At 52.3% G+C, this 12,226-nt stretch overlaps 6 protein-coding genes across 6 annotated transcripts; 2 read left to right on the top strand and 4 right to left on the bottom strand.

Moving 5' to 3' along the window:
• Nucleotides 1-518: 518 nt before the first annotated feature.
• E0L32_009942 (uncharacterized protein) lies at nucleotides 519-1,475 on the bottom strand (the record flags this gene model as incomplete). Its single annotated transcript, XM_031144959.1, has 4 exons — nucleotides 519-685; nucleotides 796-935; nucleotides 999-1,146; nucleotides 1,205-1,475. The coding sequence occupies 4 exons, from the start codon at nucleotides 1,473-1,475 to the stop codon at nucleotides 519-521; spliced, it is 726 nt and encodes a 241-aa protein (XP_030990314.1).
• Nucleotides 1,476-2,404: 929 nt separating this feature from the next.
• On the bottom strand, nucleotides 2,405-2,689 carry E0L32_009941 (uncharacterized protein; the record flags this gene model as incomplete). The annotated part of the gene is made up of 1 exon (XM_031144958.1): nucleotides 2,405-2,689. One exon carries the CDS (start codon nucleotides 2,687-2,689, stop codon nucleotides 2,405-2,407), a length of 285 nt encoding a protein of 94 aa, XP_030990313.1.
• Nucleotides 2,690-3,394: 705 nt separating this feature from the next.
• Nucleotides 3,395-4,926, top strand: E0L32_009940 (uncharacterized protein; the record flags this gene model as incomplete). Its single annotated transcript, XM_031144957.1, has 2 exons — nucleotides 3,395-3,501; nucleotides 3,564-4,926. 2 exons carry the CDS (start codon nucleotides 3,395-3,397, stop codon nucleotides 4,924-4,926), a joined length of 1,470 nt encoding a protein of 489 aa, XP_030990312.1.
• Nucleotides 4,927-5,061: 135 nt separating this feature from the next.
• Nucleotides 5,062-5,697, bottom strand: E0L32_009939 (uncharacterized protein; the record flags this gene model as incomplete). The annotated part of the gene is made up of 1 exon (XM_031144956.1): nucleotides 5,062-5,697. One exon carries the CDS (start codon nucleotides 5,695-5,697, stop codon nucleotides 5,062-5,064), a length of 636 nt encoding a protein of 211 aa, XP_030990311.1.
• Nucleotides 5,698-6,383: 686 nt separating this feature from the next.
• On the top strand, nucleotides 6,384-10,715 carry E0L32_009938 (uncharacterized protein; the record flags this gene model as incomplete). The annotated part of the gene is made up of 6 exons (XM_031144955.1): nucleotides 6,384-6,466; nucleotides 6,820-7,512; nucleotides 7,586-8,286; nucleotides 8,355-9,011; nucleotides 9,071-9,746; nucleotides 9,809-10,715. 6 exons carry the CDS (start codon nucleotides 6,384-6,386, stop codon nucleotides 10,713-10,715), a joined length of 3,717 nt encoding a protein of 1,238 aa, XP_030990310.1.
• Nucleotides 10,716-10,878: 163 nt separating this feature from the next.
• On the bottom strand, nucleotides 10,879-12,133 carry E0L32_009937 (uncharacterized protein; the record flags this gene model as incomplete). The annotated part of the gene is made up of 2 exons (XM_031144954.1): nucleotides 10,879-11,680; nucleotides 11,745-12,133. 2 exons carry the CDS (start codon nucleotides 12,131-12,133, stop codon nucleotides 10,879-10,881), a joined length of 1,191 nt encoding a protein of 396 aa, XP_030990309.1.
• Between the last annotated feature and the right edge of the window lie 93 nt (nucleotides 12,134-12,226).

The following is a 12,226-nucleotide window of genomic DNA, read 5'->3' as shown; positions in this document are numbered from 1 at the left end:
TAGCTTGTTCACCGGTGATAGGGGGCATCCTAGGCATTGTGAGCTACAAAACCGCAATCGCGGCCCGCGCAGCACATTGTATGCAAGTGAAAGAGAAGCTAGACAAAGGTTAGAGTTGCAATTTCCCGGAGTATCATGTTGCAGGCATGGCCGTTTTGAGTAAGGTCCGATGCGAGGTTCCGCGGTTCGAGGGCTCCACAGCGGAGGACCAAGTTCCAGGTGCCCGGTCGCCGTATGACAATGTCTAAAGAGTGCACCAATGGGAGAGAAATCTCCGTCGTTCCGGGGTCAATATGTTTGGGATCCGCTATGAGAATCAAAGTGATGCATTGGTCATGGCGCCAAGTGGTTCTCAAATGAGACCACGACTTGTCGGGTTAACTCTTTGGGTGACGAGGCCCATCGTTGATCCCAACACATAAACAATAACGTGAAGATGGTGCTGCAGAGCGAGTATTTCCAAAGCTTGATTGCGTATCAATTGTGGTATCTCGCTCCTCGATGGTTATTTATGGAAATTAAGCAAGTAGAATGCCAAACAACATCGCTAGAATAGGAACAGCGACAGTCCAAAAGAGACCGGCACCTCCTTCGCTTGGTCGAACACCTGGGGCTGCATCGGGCGAAGGAGCGACAGTGACCCTCTGTATTACCGTCGTGGTCTTGGCGGCAGTGGTTGGTCGAGCTGTTGTTGTAGTAGGTTTCGTTGTGGTTACTTCTGTCGTCACTGGATACCAGACTATTAGGCTTGGAACTGACCCAAAGGCTTTGATGGAGCTTCGAGGACTGACTTACACGCAAAGGTATTGCGATAGAATGAGCGAGGGACCCTATAGAAGTTCGAAGACTCGAAACAACCTATCAGACTACGAACTCCTGTAGCCTGGACATCTACAGAATTGAAGATGGTGATGGTGTCGCAGAGTTGCGTGCCGCTAGTGCCTGGTATCAGTACTGCCTGCCATCAGAGGACCTTCGCAGACGAACCAAGAACATACCAGTCACCTCTGCCTCCTCCAACTGCCAAGGCAGTGTGGCCATCGCAACCCGTAGCGTACATGCAATTTGATGATGTGCTAGCGCAGCAGGCGCCAAATGTCGGATCTGCAGCAAAGTAATTGCCAGGAGGACACGTCCACGAGTACCCTAGGTGGTTAGGTCAGTGCCGGGCTTCGAGACGCTCAAGAACTATGTATGCGCCCACAGTAGCCAGCAGAAGAGAAATACCCAATGAAAGGGTTTCCGGTCGCCCTCTTCTCCTTGTCTCCCCTCAGGTCGAGATTCGGTAGTTCGGGTGCAGGTGTGGTGCTGACCAGTAGCGGTGGGCTTGTCGGGGTATGGGCGAGCTGGAGAGGCGGAGGAAAGTAGTCGACAGGCTGCTCCTCCGGGATTTGCAAGTCTGGTTCCTCGGCCAGTGCTACCGTCGCCGCCACCAGCACGGCGCCAAGAATGACGGGAAGAGCCGAGGAGAACATCGTGGCGTCTGCGATCGGTAGACGGGCGAAGACAGAGAATCGTGTGCAACGGTGTTGGCGGTGGCGCTTTGGGTTTTTGAACATGTACATCATCACTTGTGCCCAACGGCCACTTCAGCTGACCCGACATCGTGATCTCATATCCATGCGCTAGACAAGGGGTGTTCAGGTCTATCTGACACTTGCCCGCGCGAGCTGAGTCGACTGGGCAATCAGAAGGTTCGGCGATGGCTTGGCATCCAACGGTTGTGTGTAAGAAACGTGCTAACGGCCCAAATTTGCGCCGATTAATCCTGGATCCGCGCATCTTCAGATCAAACCAATCAACCAGAGCGGAGCGCCTGAGAAGCTTGAGAAGAATAAGCTGTTTTTCTTGGTAGGGCTGCGTTGGGTCAACACTGGCGGCTCGACTGACTGGTTGCGGATAGGTATTGGTCCTGGGCGCATCGAGTCCTAAGCCCTACTTCTGATGCTTAATTCTCGATGGTGACCCTTGGGAGCCTGATCTTGACACCTCTCAAAAGTCATCACCTAAATTGGGCTTTCCGCGTCACGGCTCACCTGCACACATTGATCGACATGCTGAGCCCTCAGAAGACCTGCAGCCCCAAGATTGAATCACCTCTCACTGTTCTGATGATTATATGGCTAGTAAAGAAAAGGCATATCACTCAGCGATCGCGCTGCTTGCGGACTCAAATAGGAGGACTGGAAAGGTGTTGAACATTTCTCAGGCCCGTTTTAAATTGCTCATGCGACAATATCCCTTTGCGTACATGATGAGGCAGAGCTCTCCCAATCAAAGCAAGTAGTCCCTAACCTCAGACTCGCCTCTCGAAGCAACTAATATCGCGGTCAGTTCAGGCATTATTATCAACCCTGAAGGCCGCATCTTACCGGTCATTGCGGCCCATCGTACGGTTCATAACCTAGGCACCCAGTCTTCTTAAGTCGACACTGCAGTGGTAGACGAGGCCAGAGCCAGCACCATTGGTGCAACCAACGTCATCGTCGTGGGTATGGCACCCAGCCGGAACGTAGTTCACACAGCAGTACTCGCAATCGTGGTTGTCCCCGTCAATCCACGCGGTACACTGTGAGGTGGGAGGTTCTTCACATTCTTCCCGCTTCGTAATCTGCTTTCCCAAACCAGGAAGGGCAGTCACACTGACAGCGGTGGCGAGAACCGAGGTAAGAACGTAGACAGCACGCATTTTAAGGTGTCTTTAGGGACAAATTGGCTATTCAGTATGAGTGAAAGTGGGAGAGGCTTGTAGATGGTCCATTTGATTCCCATTCCTTTTCAAAGCAGATGTCGACCATCTTATAGCAGGATGTCGCGCTGGAAGGTTACCCATGGGTCAACCCGAAAGTCGGCATTGCCCTCAGCAGCTTCCTCCGCACATTTCAGAACCCAGCCAGTTGCTATTCAATGACTGATTCGATTTGGAGACGATAATTGCCAATCCCACAATAAATCGTCATTTCTCAGCTGCACAGGCTCCAGCACAGACTTGACAGGGTTGCGAGCTTTACAAGGTTCTTGCCGAGACTCTTGGCCCAACCCTGATGGACTCAGAATGTTGACAAGGCTTGACTAGAACAAGCATAAATAAGCTTAAGGAACGGAAAAGTTGCCCAAAACAAAACAGAGTAACCCCCACGCAACTGCCACACGGTATGAGTCGGTTGGCTGCGTTTTGATGGCAGTCCTTGGCAGGCAAGGATTTTGTTTTCAAGTGTGCTAAACCCGGATGAACCCAATATTCCCTCGGTACAAATGGGCGAAGACCTTGTCATATGAGGAGAGTAACAGCTGTATATAATCCTGTCCTATGGCTGCTTAAGACGCAGGAATGCACCCGGGGCGACACCTGTGAAACAAGCTTGTATTGCTTCAGTGCTTAATGATCGCCGCCATGAATCACTTTCTACGTGGACTTGTCCTGCTTGCAGGCCCCGTGGCCGTAGTTATGGGGCTTCCACAGGGTCCCATAACCGCTGCTCCGGTCGAGACTTCTTGCGCGTAAGCCATTCTTTCGGGCAATTAACTTCTGCGAATGAGACACTGACACATGTGTTTGTTAGAGACGTGACAAGCACTCGATGGGGCATCGATACCACAGTAACAGACTACTATGGATTTGCGCAGTCGCTCATTTCCAAGTACTTAACCTCTGGGCATTCGCACACAGGAACGAGAATCCCAATCCACACCACCACTCGCTACGATTCGAGCCGTGGGGTACTCTGGACGGCGTACGGCTACATGCAATCTGACGTATTAGAAGCGGAAGGCTACCGCATCATCAGCTCGGTCACCACTACAAGGAGATGCTCCACCAGCTCTGCAACATGCTCGCCCCACGGCGATCATTGGCATTGTCCAGCCGGAGTATCACAGCCGACTACTCCTCCTCCGCAGCTGACCAGCCCAACTTCAAAGGAGACAACATCTCCTCCACAGACATGTTCGCCTCATGGGGATCACTGGCACTGCCCATCAGGCGTGCCACAACCAACCACGCCTCCGCCTCAGCAAACCACTGCACCGGACACCACATCTGTCTCCATCGGGACCTGCACACCCCATGGCGATCACTGGCACTGCCCATCAGGCGTGCCAGAACCAACTACCCCTCCGCCTCAACAGACCACTACACCGGACACCGCCTCTGCTTCTACCGGGACCTGCACTCCCCATGGTGATCATTGGCACTGTCCTCCAGGTGTGAGCGAGCCTTCCACACCTCCAGCTCAGGAGACGACCCCACCTCCACAGGGGACAACTACGCCCTCGGGCGTATGCACGCCTCACGGAGCCCACTGGCATTGTCCTCCAGGGGTCACTGAGCCTACCACCACTCCTCCACAGCACAACACGGAGACAACAAAGACCGGGGTCCCTCCTCCGGCGCAGACGTGCACTCCGCATGGAGATCATTGGCATTGCCCATCTGGGGTCCAGGAGCCGACGTACCCACCTGGCAGCGGCGATGATGGCCATGATCACAGTCAGAACGGTGGACATACTAACAACGCGGGCGAATGCGTTGCCCACGGGGACCACTGGCACTGTCCAGCAGGTGTTTCAGAGCCCAGTTATCCTCCAAGTGATGACCACACGGGCTCTGGTGATGGTGTCCGGAAGCCAACCAACCTTCCCAGCAGTACTGCTGGGGCATCTGGCTCTGGGTCAAAGTCAGGATCTGGCGCAGTAGGCGGCTCCGCGAACGGCTGCACTCCACATGGGGATCACTGGCATTGCCCCGAGGGAGTCAAGGAGCCATCATATCAGCCTGGCAGCACCCTGGCGCTTTCCACGCCTACAAGACCTGGATCGGCTGCCACCTCCTCCCCTGCCGTGGTTGTAAATGCTGCCGTATCTCTGCAAGGTTCAAAGACTGCCTTCATGGGGATGATTGCGGCTCTGTTTTGCCTCCTCGTATAGAGAAGCACGCACCAGATGTAGTTTTGTGTCTCTTCATATACAGTATTCTTCATCAGCCTAGTCAAATTGATGGTTGTTTTCACTATTTTCCTAGTGTTGTGACATCGTGGACTTGTACGACAAGAAGAGAGAATCTTAATCCACACGATTGAGAAACATCATGAAGGTCGCGATTGCCACCACCTCATCCAGCTCTGCTGAGTTGAGGAGGAGTACCCAGTCCTTGGTGTAGCCATGCTTGGCTGCAAACAGGGCGATAAGCACCCGCTTCTCGTCGACAAGCTTGTACAGGGCCCCTTTGCTCTCCACCATATCCCAAAAGAAAGGATTCGAGTCCTTGACAAAGACCTCCTCGCTCCGGCCCGGTGCAATGAGTTGACTCTCGATATCGTGCGCCGAGTGCGGCGAGCCCTCGGGAAAAGTCACAGTTCGCGTGCCCAGCTTGAAGAGCGAGCCAGACAGCGAGGCGAGGCGGTTGCCGTCCTGGTCTGCAAACGCGAGATCCATGGAATACCAAGCCTTTCGTTTCAGGACGTAGACAGGCCGAGCTTTGTCTTTATTCTTCTGTGCGAATGCCTCGACTTGAGCGCGGAAGTCCTCCGGTAGCGGGTAAGCAAGTCCATCTGGAGCCTCTGTCTCGCTGCAATCGATCACGCGCGTCTCTGTGTTCAGACCGAGGGCTGACTGGAGGAGGAATATCTTATCGGGGTGGAATGAAACAGATGTGTCGATGGGAAATTTGGTCGGATCCAGGCCCTTGAAGAACCCCATGGATACCACACTGATGGGAAGGCGAAATAGGTTAGCGGGTCCAGGTGTATCGAAAGGAACTGGCTGAAGGAGCTGGGGCAAGATGATGTAAATAGGGATATTTAGCCCAGGAAGGCTCTCTGCAGTTAATTCATGATGTGATAATTTCCCCGCGCGGACCGTCAGGCATTCCGTGAGCAGTACACCAGCGGTAAGACGCGCAAATATTCATCCAATCAGATGCCACCGTTGAGAACTTGGTGTTCACGCTTCAGCCAGATACAAAATGCGCAGTCGCATTGAAGGTGTCCCATTGAGGCGCAGTCCACGCGTGGAAAAGCCCCGACCTATGGCCGGGCATAGGAAATATGCACATGCAACTACTAGCAGCGTGGCTGTTCAGAATGAGTTGATTGGACTCGTTCACTTAAGTGCCTGCCCAAGCCAATTGAGATGGCTCGTTGAGATTGGCATGCCACCTTTATTATCAGCCGCAAAAGTTCAGTCTGCCTTGTGTCCAACTAGTGCAGGTGTGCTGACATCAGTGCACATGTTGAATTAGGCAGCATTGCTGCATATGAATGCCCAACTCGATTTCGACGAGGACTACTTACACCAGGAGATCCCCTTGCCCCTCCTGCAAATATGCGTTTTTCAATCACAATGCACATGGGATGCCCCTATTGTCTACTTTCCATAAAACAACGATGAATAACAACGATGATGCTGCCAACGACGACGCTGCCAGGGAAAAGCTGCCGAGACGAAAGGTTGACTCAAAACCCCCTGTGTGGGCTTGTCCTTTCTACAAGATCAATCCAATCAGACATTTGAGATGCACGACCACCAACATTTTGACGGACATTTCTTTCGTAGTTCAACACCTTCTGCGAAGTCATCTAGCTCTAAACTATTGTCCAAATTGTGGAGAGAAATTCCATACGAGAGACCATTGCGACGATCACATACGAGGGCGGCAGTGCGTTGCGCGACCCTATCACCTAGAAGGGATGTCAGAGAAACAGTTGGCCGCCATACGCAGGAGGCGGGCACCCAAGCCTCAAACGGAGCGTTGGTATGACATATGGAACATCTTATTTCCTAATATTTCACCACCGGATTCACCCTATGTATGCTCTCCAGGAGACGAGGCATCTTCAAACGGGCTGTATGGGCCATCCGTGATAGCCAATCATCTACATCATCGGCTATTAGAGGGGCCACAAAACATGTCAGTCCGGAATCGCGGCAAGAAATAATAAGAAATGGCCTCGTGAAGCTCGAGTGGGCGACTATCGATTCGCTCTTCTGTGACCAGGATGATCTATCTTTCCTGACTTCGGATAGTTGGTTCTCATCCGACCCAAAGGCTATCGGCGGATCATCTCTCGACCAACACCGGCATCCACCTTCAGAGCATCTTGGTCCTGAACTAAATGCTGTTGCGAATAGTACTCTCTTGCCTTCGGGTTCTCTTCTCCCAACCGATTCTGGGTACAATTCCTTGCTCACCAAAGATCTGATACCTGCTCTGGACAGTTCAATCCAGCAATACTCGTCTATCGCACAAATCGATAAACAACAGCTTGCGGTCGAGACCACGACACAATATTCGGATGCATCTAGCCTATTACACCACCAAGATGTCATGAAATGGATCAGTGGGTTTGCCAACGAAGTCGCAAGCTCTCTAGCTATACAGCCTTCCTCTGCTGAAGTATTGGCCATTTCTTCAGATCTCCCGCGCATCTTTCAATCTTTCGCAGCCCGAATGGGCTTCGAAAGTCATGAAAAGGAACACCGCGATCTGATGTACCTCGCTCGAAGATTCCAAAGGTACTATTTCACATCCGATGATATGCTCCTTCTCATCGTCTGCTGAACTAACGGCCATCAACTCTCGAAATAGAGAGATCTCGGAAGGTTTACACAGAATTTGGGCCGAACACAATGCTGCAGTCGAGAGTGAAGACAGTATCTCTAGCAGTCAAGACGACTTGCACACGTCTGAACCGTCTGAACCTGCTATGCACTTCCGTGACAAGTGTGCGGAGTGGAACATAGATGCCGACTGGGCACAGCGTCTTGAACCTGCAGATGATATGGAAGGCTGGCTCCATTCAGCTAATACCGCCAGTCTTGAAGTCGGGGACGACTTTTTGGATATGTCAGGGCTTGACGATTCCGATATATCGGGCTTATCAAAGTACTATGCAAAACTGCGGGAGGCCGAGGCTTATCAATGGCTGCTCTCCACGATCCGAGCAAAATTCTCTCTAGAGACACGAAAATCAGAGATCTGTCTCCAGCGTGTCGGCGATGACATTCTGCAGAAGGTTACCCTCCCCCGCAGAGTAAGCCGGGCTGCGTGCTATGGGCTTAGCATGCAGTTTGTGGTCGAATGGGACCCTTACAAATTCTCAGATGACCAGGAATACAGCCATTCTTTGGATTACGTTCTTGAGCACGCCGTTACCTTGACTGGTTGCAGCAACAATCTTCAAGCTGTCACTTGTGGAGAGTACATGAGACAATGCTGGCCAAGGACTGGGCCATGGCTCCTCGCGTTCTTGCAGCGCACACTGGTGAACACTACAGCTAGCTATCAAGGTATGTGTGCTAGAACTCACAGTGCCGGCTACGCAGCGTGAAAATATAGTGGTTAACGATGTCAACAGATACCTTCCCCGACAAAACACGTCTGGCTGCTTATCACGCAGACTCCAAGCTTTACCTGGATGCAACCGGGGCCACCTCCTCAGTCGCCGAAATTGGCGATCAGATTGCGTGGATAGGAGCCGCCCTTCGCTCTTCCCCTTATCCTGAAGAAGCGGTTTATAGCTCCGTTCATCTGCGGTATCTCGCGATCACTGCCACAGCAGACTCTCATCATATGTTCCATGGAAGCTGTGTCCTTGCATTCGACATCCAGCAACTGCAAGATTCAGAAGTCGCTGGAGATGGCGGGTGCTGGCGTGGCATGTTCCGAAACCCTGTCATTGTCAAAGGATATCCTATACCGCGAAGAGGTCGGCCCAATACCGGGCTAGAGATATCTCTAGACATGGTGGCAGCACTAACAAATTGCCAAAGAGTTATGTCGTTTGCCGGAATTACATTTCTCAAAGGGTTTGCCGCCATGCTGTACGTGCATCAAGATCTTGGGGGTTTCATCTACTGGCATCTCTGCTATAACCCAAAGGGCGAGTACATCTCGTACGCAGACCCAAGAGTCCTCCGCGGAGCTGCCAACACCGTGCGAAAAGTCGGATTGGATACGATGAAGATGCGTCGTCACATCGTGGGCTGGACCGATAATGCGAGGAACTTCACAGGTTTGTCAATAGCCAAAGCCTCAACTTACATCGCTTCATAGATGTTGCTAACAAATCAGGTTCTGTGGACGCAAACTACGCGATTGAGTGGACAAACCTGCCTCCGCCTGACGCAAAGTGTGTCCTGGAGAAAGTGACCGTGACAGGCTCTGGCATCCCGTTCATCAACCTCGGTGCGAGCAATCTTCTAGGGGTCAAAGACAAGCCCCTTCATGTTGGGTTTGCAAATGGCTATATGGAGCTACTTCAGGCGATCGGCGAACGGAGTTTCGTGCTATATGAGCCTGAGGAGAGGCGTGCTTGGCTCGTCGATGGTGCCAGTGCAGCACTTCATGTCCTCCGGGCTTATCTAAAATCGCAACTCGACGACAGTCGTGTGAACAAGTACATAAGGTATAGTGACGGCGATATTGACGAGAAGATAGAGCCAGATCGATCGTATAGCGGAGCAGAGGCGGCTTTCGATATTCTGCTGAATCCGGAGAACCAGACATTACCGATACACGCAAAGGCGCCTGAGCAGGCAGAGGAGACGCTGGCGAGGCTGGGGTCAAAACATGAGAGCGACAGCAGAACAATCAAGACTGTGACTAGCCACTTTACGCTCAAAGAGAGGGTAGAGCAAATCTGTCACGTCCTTCTCCTGATGGCCGCTTATTATGACGATGTCTCCGCACAGTCTGGGTACGGATGGCGACTCGCAAATACTTTGTATCATAGAATAGAAGGGTTTGAGTAAGTCATGTCCCGGGTAGCTTTCTGCCATTGAGCTTCGTACTCAAACTTTCATCACCCAGATTCATGGATGTGGCGACCAGTTACGGCACATTGCATCCCAAGGTGGCTACAATACACAAGTGCAGCATCGGGTGGGTTCATTTCATCCGAGCGCTGCGCGCGATCCCATTGTTCGGTGTCGGCTTTGGCGATCTGATCAGGCCAGCTGGGACGGGGGCGCCTTGCTGTGCATCCACATCTCCAGTCCCAATCGGAAGAGACTTCCTCGCTGTTTATGGCGCTGACCTTGAACGGATTCTGCGAAAGGGCTCCATGAGGAGGAAACCTTGGCGGTTGACTGGAAACATACATTGGCACTCCCCCGGAGGGAAGGCTTTTGAGCCATGCAAGTGTGAAGGAAAAGCAGCCACGAAGGGCAAAGAACAGTGCTCAAGCGGATGGTCTCTAGCGGGACGCAAAAGGGTGAATATGCCGACTCCTGCCGATCTGGTCCAAGTTATTTTGCCAGGGAACTTTCCACAATTGTATGGCCGAGGACTGCGAAGCCCCGAACGGGTTATATCTAGGGGTGCGGTTCTTTTTGGTCACTCTATGCTACTTCCCCTAAGGTGGAGCTCTGTAAAGAACGAGCCACCAGAGGAATGCGATCCGGAGCCGATATCAGTGGACGACGTTACAGAGCTGGTCGATGATAGTGGTATTGGGACAAGCAACGATCTTTCGTCAGGGCAAGATTCTCCTGGTCCATCCTCGTTTTATGCTTTAGGCGGGAATCCGGGGTTTACTGACACTTTACCCAACTACTTGGAGCAGGAGGCGACAAGCTCAGAAGACGTCACTGACAATGATGCGGTGGAACAGATTGTGCCACTCACAGAAGGAAACAGAAAACGTCTATCTCAAGAACAGGGCGCAGATTCTGAGCATGCGGGCAAGGTGCGACGTGTGGATGAAGGCACATCTTGATGCGGAATAACTTGCTTTTTTTTTCTCTCTATATTGTTTAGTTCTACCTTCAGGAGTGTCACGCAATCTTTCCGGTGTTTTTTTTCTGGTATCATTTCGTCCAAGTACCTGTCGAGGTCATGAATTTACTGGTTGTGCGTAGTCCATGCGTAATGGCACCTTTTTAGACTGATCGCTTCTGCTTCTGAGATTTGGGCATTCGATGTATTTGCTCATCTCGGAGCTGCAAAATCTTGGCCGCCGCTCCGGCAGGACCGCCAATGATCGCCCAAGTGCAGATTTTCCCTCCCAGCCGTGCGTAGCCCTTCCAAGTATGCTTGCCGCAAGTCGGGCGAGAGAGATAAAGTGCAAGGGCCCAGACGAGAATGGCTGCGGATCCCACGTACTGGTCATAGTGAAACCAACGGTGCATCTCATCTGGCACTGATCCGGGCGGACCATATGAATAGAACGAGCCGGGTTTGAAAACCTGTTCGAACGTCAAGGCCTGGGCGATGTGGTCCGGAAACAGACTGGGCATGAGCCAGACGGTAATCAAGATGGTGTAAACAAAGATCTGAATAGTCGCTGCGAATTTGAAGGCGACGTCGTATGCTTTTGACAGGATCTTCAAGTCTTGGTCCTCGTGCTTCTGGTCCGGACGTTGATCCTCGTGCTGGGGTGATTTCGAGGCCAGAACATGCTGGCATGCGTAGAGGATGTGCGGGTACAATTGCCAGGCGGTGCAAAACCATTGACGGAGGAAATTAGATGAAAATGGATACACGAAGAGGATTGTCGGAATTACATAACCGATCGCGAAGCTCGGAATCAAGACTTGAAGGGCAAGAGGTGCGCGGCGACGTAGCCGGTTGGCGTCTGAGCTCCCTGCGGCAGTAGCCGAAGTAAGAAGATGGAGGCAACCATACAAAGGCATCACTATCGCGTAGCCAACCACCTGCATGAGATGGCACCAGAACAATGACCTGGAGTTGAGTGTCAGTCAACCGCCTGTGGCCACGGCACTGTCTGACTGATGTGACGACTTACCAACGCAGCATGCGATTTCGGTTCCCAGCCCTGAGGCCTTCAATCATCAGCACGGCCACCACGGGGACGAGCTGTCCTCCGAACTGCAAGCCGTAAAGGGACATCTCTGGCCTTGAGCCGTCGATGGTGTTGATGAAACAGAAATTGGCGAGCACGAGAGAGTCGTCGATTACCGGTATGCCGAAGTATTGACGGATGGCAGGCCGCGAAGACCCAGGCAACCGGGCATCGGGGTCGTTGAGCCAATTCCACGCTGTCTGAGCGAAACCAGAACGCCAGATTTGGCCATACATGCTGTTGATCCCGAACGCCTCGACGAGTGCTAGCAGGGCCGCCGCGCCATAACGGATCCGCGACGCCGAGTGTTCATGGGCCACTGGGCTTGACATTCTGTTCATGCAAGAGCTTGAGTCACTTCAAGCGAGGAATGTGCTTTCTAGATGTTCCTGTATCCGAGTTTTCGAATGGTGCCTCAGTGAGGG

This window comes from Thyridium curvatum (assembly GCF_004353045.1).
Source record: "Thyridium curvatum strain D216 chromosome Unknown NODE_76_length_201104_cov_79.467521, whole genome shotgun sequence".
Taxonomy (NCBI): domain Eukaryota; kingdom Fungi; phylum Ascomycota; class Sordariomycetes; order Thyridiales; family Thyridiaceae; genus Thyridium; species Thyridium curvatum.
The sequence above is the reverse complement of the archived record's forward strand: the minus strand, read 5'-3'. Positions and strand labels throughout refer to the sequence as shown.